General features: G+C 37.7%; 1 protein-coding gene across 1 annotated transcript in view; it reads right to left on the bottom strand.

The window, feature by feature from the left end:
* The window catches only part of ALG5 (ALG5, dolichyl-phosphate beta-glucosyltransferase), a 50,485-nt gene that overhangs the window by 25,228 nt on the left and 9,292 nt on the right, over window positions 1–15,965 (bottom strand). The window contains exons 5-6 of the mRNA XM_003803099.2: window positions 11,545–11,637; window positions 8,918–9,031 (exon numbers count right to left, since the gene is read on the bottom strand). Of these exons, the coding sequence (XP_003803147.1) occupies window positions 8,918–9,031; window positions 11,545–11,637 (207 nt within the window). The remainder of the gene's footprint in view (window positions 1–8,917; window positions 9,032–11,544; window positions 11,638–15,965) is intronic.

Genomic DNA, 15,965 nt, shown 5'->3' with positions numbered 1-15,965 from the left:
AAAAAGCGTCATATGAGTACTTAGAATATGGTAAAGATGACATTTTAAATCAATGGAAAAAAACTGGTAAATGGGCTTGGCGCCTATAGCTCAACCGGCTAAGGCGCCAGCCACGTACACCTAAGGTGGCGGGTTCAAATCCCCAGCCCGGGCCCGCCAAACAACAATGACAGCTGCAACCAAAAAAAAAAAAAAAAATAGTGGGGCGTTGTGGCGGGCGCCTGTGGTCCTAGCTACTTGGGAGGCGGAGGCAGGAGACTCGCTTGAGCCCAGGAGTTGGAGGTTGCTATGAACTGTAATGCAACGGCACTCTACCCAGGGGGACAGCTTGAGGCTCTGTCTCAAAACAAACAAACAAACAAACAAACAAACAAAACAAAACTGGTAAATGGTGTGGGACATCTTGGTATCAACTTGGAAACCAAATTAAGTTGGACCCAAGCCTCTTAACTGAATACTAGAATATGGCCTGCATACAGCTGTTTTAAGTGTAAAATATGAGAAAGCATTTTGTAAAAGATCTCAAGGAAAGCCCAAGTACACAAAACCCAGAAGAAATGACAGGTCAATTTGATAATAAGATTTTTAAAAACTGTGTGACAAATCAACAACAAAAATCCAATAATATTCAGAGTTAAAAGACAAACTAGAAAAAAATACTGGCAATTTATATTACAGACAAAAGATCCGGAAAGTGGATAAAGTGCTTCTATAAATTAGTAAGAAAAGTACCCAACAATCCTATTAGACAAAGAAAAAAGCTAAGAACAGAGAGTCCACAACAGGGGAAGTGAAAATAGCTCTTAACTGAAAAGCTCCTTAGTCACACTTACACTGAGGGTAATGCAAATGAATCTATCAGTTTTTGCCATTTTCTGCCTGCCACTCTCTATCCATAGCAACTTGAATGAAAAGTTAGCAAAATGGCAACTGCACATATAACTTGACCCAGGATTCCAATAATTCTTCCTATAAATATGTTTGCATATGTGTAAAAGTGTAAAATGGCTTTCAGGTACTGAAATAATCATTTCAGTATCGTGCACAGCAAACCTGCACATCCACCCACAGGGACTGTTACTCTGGGGGTAACTTGAGAAATGAGAGATGGAACTAGTTACGTAGTGTACCTTCTTACACCATTTGAATTTTTAACTATTCACAGAAATAAAATGAAAAAGAGTTCATTATAAAAAATTGGCAAGTACATAAATTTACATGCCTGATAAAACTTTAAAACAGAGTCTCACTATGTTGCCCTGGGTAGCATGGTGGCACAGCTCACAGCAACCTCAAACTCTTGGGCTTAAGCGATTTTCTTGCCTCAGACTCCCAAGTAGCAGGGACTACAGGTGCCCGCCAGAACGCCTGCCTATTTTTCTGGTTGTAGTTGTCATTGTTGTTTGGTAGGCCCAGGCTTGGTTCGAACCCACCAGCTCTGGTATATGTGGTTGGCAACCTAGTTGCTGAGCTACAGCAGATGCCGAGGCTAAAGAGAAAAGTTATTATCTCATTACCTAAAAGCAGCCACTGTGTTACAATGTTTTATTACCACGCATTCTTTCCTTCTCTGCATTAATAAAACTATAGCTGAAATGTACTCACGTGTGTTACATTCTTTTACACCTAAAATCTCTCATGGTCACGTTCAATGTTTTTGAACTTTTTATTACGGGTATTTTCAAATATACTTAAAAGTGGGAATAAGAAAATGAAGCTTCACATACCTATGATGTGTCTTTATTAATTATCAACACACAGCCAATTTTGTTCCATGTAAATTCCTTACAACCATTCCACCCAAACCGAGATTATTATTATTTTTTTGCAATTTTGGCCAGGGCTGCTACCCTACTCCTTGAGCCACAGGTGCCACCCCAAACTGAGATTATTTTGAAACAAATGCTAAACATCACAGACTACAAACTGATATATATTTCAATCATACTATAATACAATATTAGACAAACTATTAATAATTCCTTATCTTCAGATATATGTGTATAGCTTTCAAATTTGCTCAATTATCATAAATGTTTTCAGTTTGTTTGAATCAACAACCAAATAAACCCATACAAATTGGTTTATATTTCCTTTATCCATGGGCTCTCTCTCCCTCCCTCTTTTATATTATTTTCTTTATAATTTATTTGTTGAAGAAACTCATTTGTTCTAGTTTCCCAGGGTTTGGATTTTGTTGACTGCATGCCCATGATAACATGTAATGTGTTCTTCTGTCCCCTGCACTACTTATAAACTGGTAGTTAGATTCAGAGGCTTCCTAAGATAAAATTTGATTTTATCTTTGATTTTTTTGATTATTTTTCAAGGTTTGATTATTTTTCAAGAACTTATCATTAGTAGTATTGCATGGTAGTTTTTCTTTTTTGTGTGTCAACTACAAGGGCAATACAATATTTCACTGAAGAGATTTATCAGACTTTGACCATCTATCCATTCACTGACCATTTCTAATTTCATGTTATTATAAACAGGTACCTGAAAAAATACCTTTGAAAATAAAACTATCTGTATTTTAGATTTCTTTCTTTGGAGATAGCCAAATATTAAGTTAACAGATGATTAAGTTAAAAGTCTGAATTTTTTTTTTTTCCCCCAGTTTTGGCCGGGGCTGGGTTTGAACTCACCACCTCTGGCATATGGAGCTGGTGCCCTACCCTTTTGAGCCACAGGCACCACCCAAAAGTCTGAATATTTTTAATATATATGGGCCAAACTATTCTTTAAAAGGCTTGTTCCATCTCCACTAACCAGGTGTGGTAATAACTATTGCATCACATCCTTGTTAGTTCTAATTAATTTTAAATTTACTACTTTAATAAGGTCAAGATTTAACCTCATGTGATTTAACTTACCTTTTTTAAATAAGAAGGTAAACGTTTGAGGAATGCCTATTAGCCATCTATATTTTTGAGAATTATCTGTTGTATGCTGCTTCTACCACCTCTGGCATATGGGGCCAGCGCCCCACTCCTCTGAGCCACAGGCGGCGCCCAACAGCATGTATTTTTAAAAGGCATTCAAATTAACTGCTGCTATCTAGTGAGTCAGTCCTATAATTACAGAATTTAACCACTTAGAAACCCATCCATGTCCTTGTTTTATTATTTTCAGAACTACTTTAGTCACTATTTTTTATTAGGGCTTAGGGAAATACATGCAAGGCGTATTTATCAAATTTGTGGCTAAAGTAAATTGAGAAGGGAACGGTTAATGCAGTAAAGATAGAATAAGAACCTTTAGAAACTAAAGTTAAAATAGCTGACATTTAATACAGATAAACAGTCACACTTCCATTCCTGAATAAAACAAAGCAAAAGAAAACAAAAAACAAACAAACAAAAGTACCAGCATAGGGATGGAGAAACAAGGTTCAAAGGCAACACATATGAGAAAGCGTTGGCAGTACCTACGAGGTAACAAAGTAATGTGGTAACCAAAGCCACCTACACTGAAGCATTTTTTTTCCTCTCTTTTTTCCTCCCCAACATGCTGACTTTTACTAATGCAGGAACACTGAAGCATCTTCAGTGGGAAAATATCAGAAATAGAAAAATGCTATGTTTAAAAGTTGGTAGAATGGCTGGGTGTGGTAGCTCGCGTGGACCAGCGTGAGCAAAAAGTGAGACCCTGTCCCTACTAAAAGTAGAAAACCAAGGCAAGAGGATTGCTTCAGCCCAAGAGCTGGAGGCGACTGCTGTGAGCTATGATGCTATATGGCATTCTACCCAGGGCAACAGCTTGAGACTTTGTCTCAAAAAAAAAAAAAGGCTGGTAGAACTGCTGACAGCCTAAACTAGAGAAGACACATGGAAAACACCTTTGACTTTCAAAAGGGCTGTCACACAGAAGTGTAGTTACAAAACTAGACCACCAAGGGGGTGATTAGGAGGCAGATTTGCACTTACTTAATGTAAAGAGGAACTTTATGACTGAGTGGAGACACCACTGGAGCCAAACAAGCAGAAACTGAATGATCACTTGGTGGTTATCAGCTCTGCCGCCTGTTCCGTAAATACAGGATCTACTATCTATGTCTTTTTTGTGCTACAACAAGCTGAGTAGCTGCCACAAAGACTATTTGGCTTTAAAGTTGAAATATTTACTATAAGCCCCTTTACAAAAAAATGTGCCAACACCTGAATCACATAATTAAGATGTCTTCTACTTTCTCTACACCTGTTAACTTTAGAATGGAAGTTTTCTGAGAGCACTGACTGACTGTAAGTTTTATCAGAATCAGAATCATACTAACTCAAAATCCTCTTTCCCTGGGTTGATCCAAAAACTATGGATTTTGGTACTTCACCTATCATTTACCTGCCTCCATTCTACGACCTCTAAAAGGTAATATGATACATGTTGATAAAACATAATATCAAATGAATTCAAAAGCACTCAAATGAGTTGTGTTATTCTTTTAAATAACTAAGCACACTTTACAGTGCTGTAAAACCAAGGCTGTGAATTAACAGCTTCATCATAATCATATGCTTTAATTCTTTAAACTCTTAACATTTATAATACCAATGCAAATGTTTCAAAATGGATTATTCCTTTCCTTTTTGGAACAGTATAAAACAACTGAATTCATAAGAAGAAAGTTTTTTCCTGTTCTTGTTTGGTTCATTCCCTAACTTCGGCTAAATCCTTTAATTTTTCTTTGCTCTACTGCAGAATGACAAAGTCAGCTGCTAAAAATTTCACACTTCTAACCTCATTCCCACTCACGGCTCTCTGAGTCAGAGGGATAATGCCGAAGAAACATTTAGTAAGTCTCTGTGGGTGCTCTGCAGAGAACCAGGAAATGAAACTGAGTAACTTAACCAACTGGGTTTTCCTTTTAGTCTATCATGATTTACTCAAAGGCAGAAAAATACTTTTTTAGTAAAAGTGAACGGTAACATATCCAATGATAAATTCCTATCATATGGTATAAGGCAGAACTCTACAAGAGAACTTTCTGTGACGAGGGAAATGCTATTCAATAAGGTAGGTATTAGCCTCAAATGTTTGAAATGTGGCCTGTGAGCCGAAGGAACTAAATTTTTATTTAATTTTAATTTTAATTAAGTAGCCACTTGTGGCTAGTGGCCACTGTTTTGAATAGCACAGATATAAGGATATTTTTAAAGCTAACTCTTTTAAGAATTATATGAATTAATTTAGTTATTTAAATTACCCGTTAGCAATAAAGGGGAGTGGGGTGAGTGATGGTGTGGAGAGAAGAATGAAACTTCACATAAGTGAGTATCTTTAGGAAGTAAGAGATGTAGAGAATTTTTCAAATAACTATTAAGTTTTTTGGGCTTTGCATTTATGTTTACTTTTTGTTTGTTTTTTTGCTATAACAGAGATTTTAGTAAGTATATAATAATATTTAGTTCTAAATAGGTCTATTTTATTCATAGTTCTTTTTATTGATTTTATTTTGGCCCTCAATTTGTTTCCTTAGTTCTGTAATTTCTCTTTTCATATTCTGTTGTCTTGTCATTGCACCATTGAACACCTGTGTTGTTGAATTCTTATTTTTGTTAAGTATTATTTCTTTAGCCAAAATGTTCACATGTCATTTTATCCTTTATCCTTAGATTACACTGTCTTTCTGGTGGGGTTTATATCTTTCTTTTATTATTTTTTTTATGTAACATGGTGTAGCTGCCATTTATTTTTCATTTTGTCATGATTAACATGGGCAGCTCTTCCACAGTACCAGTGAATTCCCCTTGATATACTTTTATTAGGTTAGTAAGTAAGAAATCTCCAATTTCCTTAAGTTTGACAGTCAATATCACTGATACTTCTTGTTGTTGTTGTTTAATTGTGTAGGTATATCCTCATTCTTTCAAACACACAACACACATTTTGGCTTGTGACTACCTTTAAAAAAACTTTTAAGAGCAATTTTTGTGAAATCAGGGGTAAGTAAAAAATTCATTTTATTTTCTACTATAAGTTCCATCATGAAACCAATGCAGTGCAGACAGCGTTCAATAGCAGTATTTGGCAAATGAATGCATAGTATGTCAATGGTTTGAGGGGTTCCATTCTGGTGATTTTAATCTTGAAAATGAGCCACACTGGTGAATAATGATGAGCTTAAAGCTGTAGCAGATGCAAGTCCATCTTAATCTATGCGTGAATTTGCATCAAGGTCTGATGTTATCATTCCAATAATATTGAACCATCTGAAACAAATTGGCAAAGAAAAGAAGCTGGATAGATGGGTTCTGCATAAATTTAACAAGCCTCAGAAGAAAAACCATCTGGAAGCTTTTCTTTCTTTGCTGTCTCACCATAAAAGTGAGCCACTTCTACACCGTATTATTACATATGATGAAAAATGGATTCTTGTTGATAATTGCAAGCATTTGGCATGATAGTTGAAAAAAAACGAAATGTCAAAACACAGTCCAAAACAGAATATTCATCAAAAAAAGCTAATAGTATCAGTTTGGTGGTCCAGTGCTCGTATTACCCACTACAGCTTCACAAAACCTGGTCAATCAATTAAAGAGGATGTCTACTGCAACCAAATGGACAACATGATGAGCATGCTTGCAATTAAGCAGCAGAGATTGGTCCACAGAGACAGGCCAATCCTCCCGCAAGGCAATGCTATTGTACAAACAATGCTGCTCAAATCACAGAGCCTGGACTTGGAAACTCTCTATCATCCACCATCTTCACCATTCCTTGCACTAACTACCAGTTCTTCCACTTTTTGTGAGGAAAAATATTCAATTCTCAACATGCTGTAGAAAATGCCTTTTGGGATTTCATCACCACTTGCTGTCTAAGCATCTTTGCTGCTGGTATACACAAGCTGCCATTAAGAGAATAGAAAACTGTGTCGACAGTTTAGGCACATACTTTGATTAACTGTACTGATTCTTATTTGAGATATATAATAAACTAAAATTTTGATTCAAAATCAAGCATTTCATATTTAATGGCTTAATACCTTTTTCCCCCTCTAAACTGAATTTCAAGGCCTAAGTATTAGATCTGGCTTTGAGGGCTGAGGGAGGAAGGACCCTTCCTGGAGCTCTATGTGGTTTTGTTGGGTTATTTGGGTTCCTCTTGCTCCTTTAAGATTTTGTCAAGTGCTCCATACAAGGGCACACTACACTGAGTAATTTAATCCCACGGATCTGTCCCCCCCAAAATAACAAGCCCTAGAAAGTTTTCTTGCTTCTACTAAAATCCTGACATATAATCTGAAAGGTAAGAATAACATAGGATTTTCTTTTCTCAATCTCTTACTTTCTGAAGTTTTCAGTGATTGTGGCTTGTAATTTCTACTTGTTTCATCAAAAAAAGTATTCTGTACCTATAAAGAACTCAAGCAAATCAGCAGAAACAATCAAACAGTCCTATTAAAAAGTGGGCAAAAGATGTGAACAGAAACTTTTCTTTTGGTTATTTTGAAACAGAGTCTCACTTTGTTGCCCTCAATAGAGTGCTGTGGCATTACAGCTCATAGCAACCTCAAACTTTTGGGCTCAAGCAATTCTCTTGCTTTAGCCTCTTGAGTAGCTGGGACTACAGGCGCCTGCCACAATGCCCGGCTATTCTTTAGAGATGAGGTCTTGCTCTGGCTCAGGCTGGTCTCCAACCCGTGAGCTCAGGCAATCCACCCACCTCAGCCTCCCAAGTGCTAGGATCGTAGGTGTGAGAACCTTGCCCAACCTACAGAAACTTTTCAAATGAAGATAAGCTAATGACCAAAAAACTCAAGAAATGTTCAACATCTCCAATCATTAGGGAAATGCAAATCCAAACCACAATGAACTATCACCTAACTCCAATGAGAATGGCTTATATTAAAAAGTCCCAAAACAACACATTGTGGTACGGATGCAGAGAGAAAAGAACTCTTATACATGTTGGGGGGATGGCAAACTAGTACAACCTCTATGGAAACTGCATGGAGATACATAAAAAAGCTTAAAGTAAACTTGCCATTTGGTCCAGCAATCCTATTACTGGGAATATGCCCAAAGGGAAAAAGTCATTTTATAAAAAGGAAACCTGCACTCTAAATGTTTATAGCAGCACAATTCACAGTCACAAAGACATGGAAAAAACCCAAGGGTCCACCAATACATGAATGAATTAATAAAGTTTGGTATATGCACACTCTCCATGGAGTACTACTCAGCCGTATAAAATGATGATCTAGCATTTTCTGTGACAACCTGGATGGAACTGGAAACCATTCTTCTAAGTGAAACAGCACAGGAATGGAGAACAAACACATACTCAACACCAGTTTGGAACTGACCAATCAACACTTAAGTGCATATATGAAAGTAAATCTTCATGGAAATTAAGCTGGGAGGGGACAGGAGGGAGGAAGAAGGATTTGGGTAAATGCACACCCACTGGGTACAGGGTACACTGAGTAGGGGGCAGGACTGTAACCTTGACTCAATTTGTGCAAAAACCAAAGTATATAAACAAAACACATATTCTTTAATGATCTGGGGGAAAAAGACTTAAAAAAGGTAAAACAACAACAAAATAGATTCTGTGATCCAGTTTTACTTCACATCTTTACCTAGAAGTCTCTTTTTAAATAAAAGGAAGGCTATGCTTTTAAATAAAAAGCCTTAAGTGAATATGCACAATAAATACAAAAAGAATTGCTTTGATAGAATTAGAAATCAATAGAGAAAAATGGTCATAATATTAAATACGTAATTATCAAATCAATCTCATAAAATCAGTCAACATTTATAACAAAATGAATAGTTCTTTAGGACTATAATATTTATACAGAAATTTCACATGAAAAGCACCAATTTTTTAACTTGCAGGTAAATTTTCTTTTACTTTTGCTTTAGATCCCCTGTATTCTTGACTGTCATTTAAACTATATTCTTATACTCACAGGCCAAGGCTGTAGGTCATTTAGTCCCTTTTCCAATTTCTCAACATCTGGAAACTTTGTGGCTCCATCAGCATCTGTCATAAGGATCTTTTCTCCTCGAGAACTGAATACACCCTATATTTAAAAAATTCAAGTGAAGGAAAATTGCTTAAAATTAAGTTTAAATTCAATGACATTTCAGTTTGTCATGCTTTACTTTAAATATCAAACAATTAAATAGCTGTGAGATGGCAGGAGGAGGCCAAAGTTCACTTAAATTACCTGTAATCTGATAAGATCCCCCAAATCATATTTATTGCTGATCTTCATTATTTTAAAAACTTTGTGAGGTCATACTAATATCAAATAAATACTAACATAATAAAATAGATTTGGACAAATTAAAGATATTCTACATTATTAAGAAAAGCAGCTCTCTCTTCTCCTCCGCTCTCTCTCCTCCTCACTCTCCTCCTTGGTGCTGCTCTGTAGCCTCCCTCTCCCACCAATAAAGACCTTTCCTACAAGCAAAAAAAAAAAAAAGAAAAAAGAAAAGCAAAATACTTCACATGAAATATGCCTGAAAGGGATCCAGGGCTGCTTAGAACCACACATAGAGATGATCAGTGTTTATGAACACACTCAGCAATCTAACATATAGATTTGCTGCAAAATGCATGATAAAACCACAGATCTTTAGTATTTTTTTTTTTTTTGCAGTTTTTGGCCGGGGCTGAGTTTGAACCCGCCACCTCTGGCATATGAGGCTGGCGCCCTTTTGAGTCACAGGCACCGCCCAGATCTTTAGTATTCTTTATTAAAGATCTAAAGTTTATAAAATTGTTGAATAATATAGAATATCACTAAAATTCAGAAATTATAGATATATCCAAGCACTATTTATATCATTTAAGGCATGTGACCCTTAGCAAAATTAAGCCAACTAATTTTGAGCTGATTGGTCTTTGTGCACATTTTGGCTCTAGATGAGTACCTATTTCACATAGAAATAAACAGCACATCAACTTTAGATTTCTATGGTACAGCTGAGTAAATTCTTTATATCTTAAGTGCTACTATATTTATGGGTTGATATAGTAAAATTAATACTTAACACAGTTTGAAGACAGACGAGATATATACAAGTATAGGAAGTGATGAGATCACTTATTCTATGGTATAAATAAGCCTAATTAGTATCTGTGATGTCTTTTTATCACATCATTAGCATATGTGTAAAAAAGCAGAAATAAAAATGTTATGTTTAACATCTGAATGATACACATAAAGTTTTAGAAAACAGAAAACATTACAAGGTATTAAAACTGGAGTTACTAGTTTGAAATGAAACAAACAAAAAAACAACAGTAAGTGACTAATTATTTCCATGATACATGATAAGGGTGACCTGGAAGTTATTATTTAGTATTAATGGAAGACTGTGTATGGTCCTCACCCATCCTGAAGCCTACTCTTCCATTTTACCATCTTCCTTCTTGATTTGGTTGGGAATACAAATGTTAAAAACAAACAAACAAACAAACAAAAACACTTGCTTCTCTTGGAAGCTGGGTTGCCCTGTGACACTGTTCTGGCCTATGAGATGTAAGTAAAATTTATCAAGTAGAGCTTCTAGGAAAGCTCCTTAAAATGGTTCAGCAGGTATTCATCTGTCGTATCCTGCCCTTCTCCTTCCTGTCTGGAATGTGGATGTAATGACTAATGCTCTAGGAGTCACCTTGTGTACATGAGGGAGAGGGAGTGAAAAGATAGGAGCCCAGGTTTTTGGTGAGTGTGGAGTTCCTGAACAAAGCCTGGATGGCCTATTCTTATACTTTTCATGGGGATAAGATAAATAAATAAACATCTCAGTAATTTAAGGTAGCATTATATGGGTTTTCTTTCACATTATCTTGCTTTTTGAACTTTCTTTTGGTGTGTCCTGATTCCTACCTGATACACCTCAGCTGAAAGTCACCTCTTCTTTCGTAGCCCTCCACCTGCATGTCTCTGATGAGTAAAGTCACCTTCTTTTTTACTTATGCAAATGCTTAGACCAGGGGTCCTCAAACTTTTTAAACAGGGGGCCAATTCACTGTCCCTCAGACCTTTGGAGGGCTGGACTGCGGGCCCTGGGATGAGTCGGCTGCTAAGCAGGACAGGCAGCAGCAGCAAAAACACCTGGCAGGCCAGATAAATGTCCTAGGCCAGCTGCATGTGGCCTGCGGGCCGTAGTTTGAGGATACCTGGTACACATTTCCTCAGGGTAGACCCAAGTCAGATTCATCTGAGTTCACACTAGCATGCATAACACAGTGCCTTCATGTAGGTGAAACACAAAAGCATTTTGTAAATTGCAAAAAAAGAAAAAAAAATCACACTATCTTATAATTTGGTGATTATATTAAAGATACACAGAAGTAGATAACATTTTCAACTTTGAGAAATGTATTTTTCTTAATCGCCTAGTATGTTACAGATATGACATTTTTAGATTTGATTAAAAATGTATGAAGTTATTAAGAATACACTGTCACTCACTTGAAATGCTAGTATTCAAATAGTAGAACATACATGTATAAGTCTGTAAAAGAGGTTATTCAAAATACTTTAATATTTTACATAAAAGTGTTGAATATAAGCATTACCATCCTAACAGCTCCGCCTTTTCCACGATTCTTCACCAATGTTATCACTCGTATTTTGTCACTTCCGTACTTCTGGCAATATTTAAAAGCTACCTGTCAAATTATATGAAAGTCAGAACAAGATTAACCTGGAATCCAAGAGATTTATAAACTCAAGTTTCTCATTTGGGCTCAAACACTTTTATTGTAGTTCACCTCTTCTTGTGACAAGATTACCTACCTATTGGTAGCCCACAGGAATTATAGAATTCCTGGTGCTAGGATCAACATTAACCCAACAGGTTGAAGTCACAATTTGATTTCCTGTAGGGCAATCACAAAAATAGGCAGCAATCTTTTCTTCTCTTGATTCCTCTACCTAAACCACTGTGCTGCTGGAAAATACAAAAGCCATGTACACACTTGTGATGGGACCTTCAATACTACTGAGTGGCATGTTCATTTGCTCAGATCAGCAATTTTTCCCCAGAGAGGTTGTTTGTATCCTGGACCATTTCTTCCCATTTTTTTCACTCAAGTTTCTTTCTCTGAGCAGATATTCATACTGCAACTTGTCCTTCTCTTCTTAATCTTTAATTTCTTCCTTTCCGCTGGGTTCATAGCCTCAAACTTGCTCAAGCCTAAAATCTAAAATCCAAAAATCTTCCCTTTGACTTCTTAATTATCTTAAGTGACTGCTATTACTCTCTGATGTATATCAGTCATGAAACAGTGATATGCATTTGCCATCTACCTTTCCCTATCACCTATTTATTTTTTTTTCTTAACATTTAAAATTTTAAATATTTTTAGGTCTTTTTTTCTTTAGTTTCAAAATATTAAGAGGGTGTGTTTGTTACATTGATAAATCCACAGCAGCATGACTCATGCCTTTTGCTTTTTTCCCACATCCCCTTCCTACTTCACTCCATCAAAGGCACCCTCCCTTTGACAGTCATTTCTGTTCAGCTGTGAAGTCATTCTTATCTGGTGTTTGCCCACCTCCTCCAACTGCTCCTCTTCAGTTTTCACCACAAACTCCTTTTGTTGTTCTGCTTGCTCCTTAAATGCTGATAATCCTCACAAGGACCAACCCTACCCTGCATAACCAGACAGTTTACGGGCAACCCTTAGCCATCTTCTCTTCTCAGTACATAAGCTCAGTGCAAGCCACTGCATGGGTTTAATTACCACTTACATTGTGAATCTCAAATGTCTGTCTATCACCCAGGCTTCTCTCCTGTGTCATCTAATCTTATATCAGATACAAAAACTCCAGAAATTCATTCATCTTCTCCTCCCACTCCTGCTCAGTCCATATTCCTCACTGCAGCAAATGGCATCACGGCCTCTCAAGCTACACAAGCTAAAAGCCTGAGAGTCCCTTTCCATTTCTATCACCTGTCACAATTCCCTGGCTACTACAACTCACTATTAGCACTTCTCAAATGCCCCTCAGCTCCATCCTGCCTGCTTATCTTTCTGACCTTATTCAGGGCCTATGCCCTGCAGTCTCCACCTCTCTAGCCTGAGTCCTCAGTTCACTCCCCAAGGTTCTACAACTAACCTTTCTCATACAGAAATTGTTTCATGTTTGCCCTGTACCAACATCCTCAATGATGCCCTATTGCTTAGTATGAGTTTCTTATCACATATAGGAGCCCCTTTGTGATTTCGCCCTCACCCAACCTTTTTAGCCAGTTTCTGAGGCTGCCTTGTACATCAACAGTGTTTAGGATTTCCAGAACATACCATGTTCTCACATTTCTATGCCTTTTCTCAAAACACTGTCTTCTAGCTTCTTCACCTATCAGACTGACTTAAAATTCAGCTCAAACACCATTTCTTTTTCCTAGTTTTCATGCCCATCATCATCTTCCCCCAGGAAAAAAGAAAATATAAATTTAATAATACATACTCCTAAAACATTTTCTCATTCAACTCTTACTTTACTCAACATACAATGCAACTATAGAATTTCCCAGCTAGGATTTTAGCTACTTAAAGGCAAAGATTAATATTCCTAGTGCCTGACACATAGTCTGCAACTGACCAATCTCAATGAACTAGTGGAACCATTTGTATACACTCCTGTTTAGCACTATGGCAGGTGCAATTAGCCAGCTGCCTATCCAACAAATAATGCCTCTTTCTTCCTTGCTGTCGTGGACCTAATCTTGTATAGTGACAACTGTGCAGCCTTTGGGGATGAACAATAATTAGTTTAAGTCCTCTTCACCAAGTATTTTTCCAGCCTCCCTCATACGCCAGGGTGGCCGTGTCACCAAATTCTGGCTTGTGAACTCTGGGCATAGCAGTGAGGCTTGGCTGTTTCTTACTGCTTCAGGACATGTAATATTCAGAGCTGTGGACATTTTGTGATGAAAGAATGTGTGAAAACCAAGAAGATATGGATCCAGCTACTCCTCAGTTTATTTATTTATTTATTTTTGAGACAGAATCTCACTCTGTCACCCTGAATAGAGTGCCGCAGTGTCATCACAGCTCATAGCAACTTTAAGTTCTCGAGTTTGAGAATTCCCCTCGCCTTAGCCTCCTGAGCAGCTAGGACTACAGGTACCCGCCACCATAACTGGCTAGTTTTTTCTATTTTTAGTAGGGATGGGGTCTCACTCTTGCTCAGGCTAGTCTCAAACCCCTGAGTTCAAGCAATCTACCCACCTTGGCCTCCCAGAGTGCTGGGATTACAGGCGTGAATTACCATGCCCAGCCTACTTCACAGATTAAATGCCGAGCCAATTCTACAGTCAAGTATGTCCACATTTCCTGCTACATGACATAATTAAATTTGTTTATTATCTAAGCTACACTTCCAACTGATAAAAACACCTAACACATTGTGCTCTAATTATCTGGTGCAGCTCTGGCCATTTCCACATCTTACTGATGCAGAGTGGTCTTGCACCTTTGTATTCCAGTACCAGTCAAAGCCCTTGTCTCCTACTCAACAGCTCAAGAAATATCTATTCAGAGAACAATTTATTCTGTCCTGTAAATGTTTGCCTGGAAATCACAAAGGTATTCATCCCAAGACTCAACCAGGAAAACGAAGTCATTGTGCAAGCTGAATGAACCCAAAAGAACTCCACTAGGTTAGGATGAAAGGCTCACTCTAAAGAGCATAGCATCCTGGGAGGCCAAGGCAGAACTGTTGGAGCACAGGAGTTAGTTCAAGGCTTCAGTGACTATGATGGTACCAATGTACCCCAACCAGGGCAACAAAGCAAGTCCCTGTCTTGAAATAAAAAAAAAAAAAAAAAAATTATGGTATCTAGCTTTGAGCAAAGCAAACACTGGTGATGCCACACCTGTGTGCAGCAGGTGCATGCTAAAGCTTCATAGTGTGCTCTGCATCATTGCAGCAGCTGTCACCTGCCTATCATCTGCAAGGTGAGTTCACATTGGGTGCTTATTCACCTGTTATATTCTTAAGGGAGTAATAACAGTCATGCTACAACTGCAATATCTCTTGTACTGACATGTATACTCCTTGGTACAAAACCCCTCAAGAACAAGAAGTACATCTAAAATTTGCCTAATACCACTCACACTACATGATATTAACAGGCAATCAATAAAAAAGTCAACTTAGGGAAATGGTTTCTTCTTTTTTTGTTTTAATAAAAACTTCTGCTAAATACAACTTCAAACTTCCACTTTCTTCCAACCTCGGGAGCAACAAGGCCAAGTGCTAACCTTTTCCTCACCTGCCTTGCTAAGAAGAGGGTATGTTCTTTCCAGGAGTGCAGCCTGCCACTCAAAAGGCCACTACTGCCATGGAAGTACTTCTTCAAAGAGGCTGCTTTTCCTCAGCTGAGGTGAGGCTGCTTCTGTAACCTCAGCAGCAAGCATCTAGTCTTTGCTTTCTAAGTCATTCTCTTTAAGGATGAACTGGCTGCTGAGACAGTCTGTGCTCATGCTTTTACATCACACTCACTATTCAAAATGCAGCACTTACTCTTCCTAAACCAGATCCCGCCAATGCTTTCTGGCCCTACACCTTTGTTTTCATAATTTTTCAATCTGAATATACCATCCTCTATGCTCCTAGTCATAACCAACTTTGAAGGTTTAATTCAAAGGTCTCTTCCATTCTCTCAAATTCTTTATAGCATTCTATCTTTGGCCCCACTTTTTACCTGCACTATATAATTTGGGACCCTGTCACAGAACTGCCCTGAAGACTCCTTCCACAAAGGGCTCTGTGTGTGTATGGCCCATCCAGTGCCTGGCATTTCATGCACAGATAGTATTTAACAAAAATCATTAAGTGATGAATAATCAAGTAAACGGATTTTTTTTATTTTGAGACAGAGTCTCACTATGTTGCCCTCGGTAGGTTGAGTGCCGTGACGTCACAGTTCACAGTAACCTCAAACTCTCGAGCTTAAGTGATTCTGTTGCCTCAGCCTCCCAAGTAG

Source organism: Otolemur garnettii, unplaced genomic scaffold (assembly GCF_000181295.1).
Source record: "Otolemur garnettii isolate 467f Iridium unplaced genomic scaffold, OtoGar3 scaffold00278, whole genome shotgun sequence".
NCBI lineage: Eukaryota > Metazoa > Chordata > Mammalia > Primates > Galagidae > Otolemur > Otolemur garnettii.
This window is presented reverse-complemented; position numbering and strand designations above follow the sequence as displayed.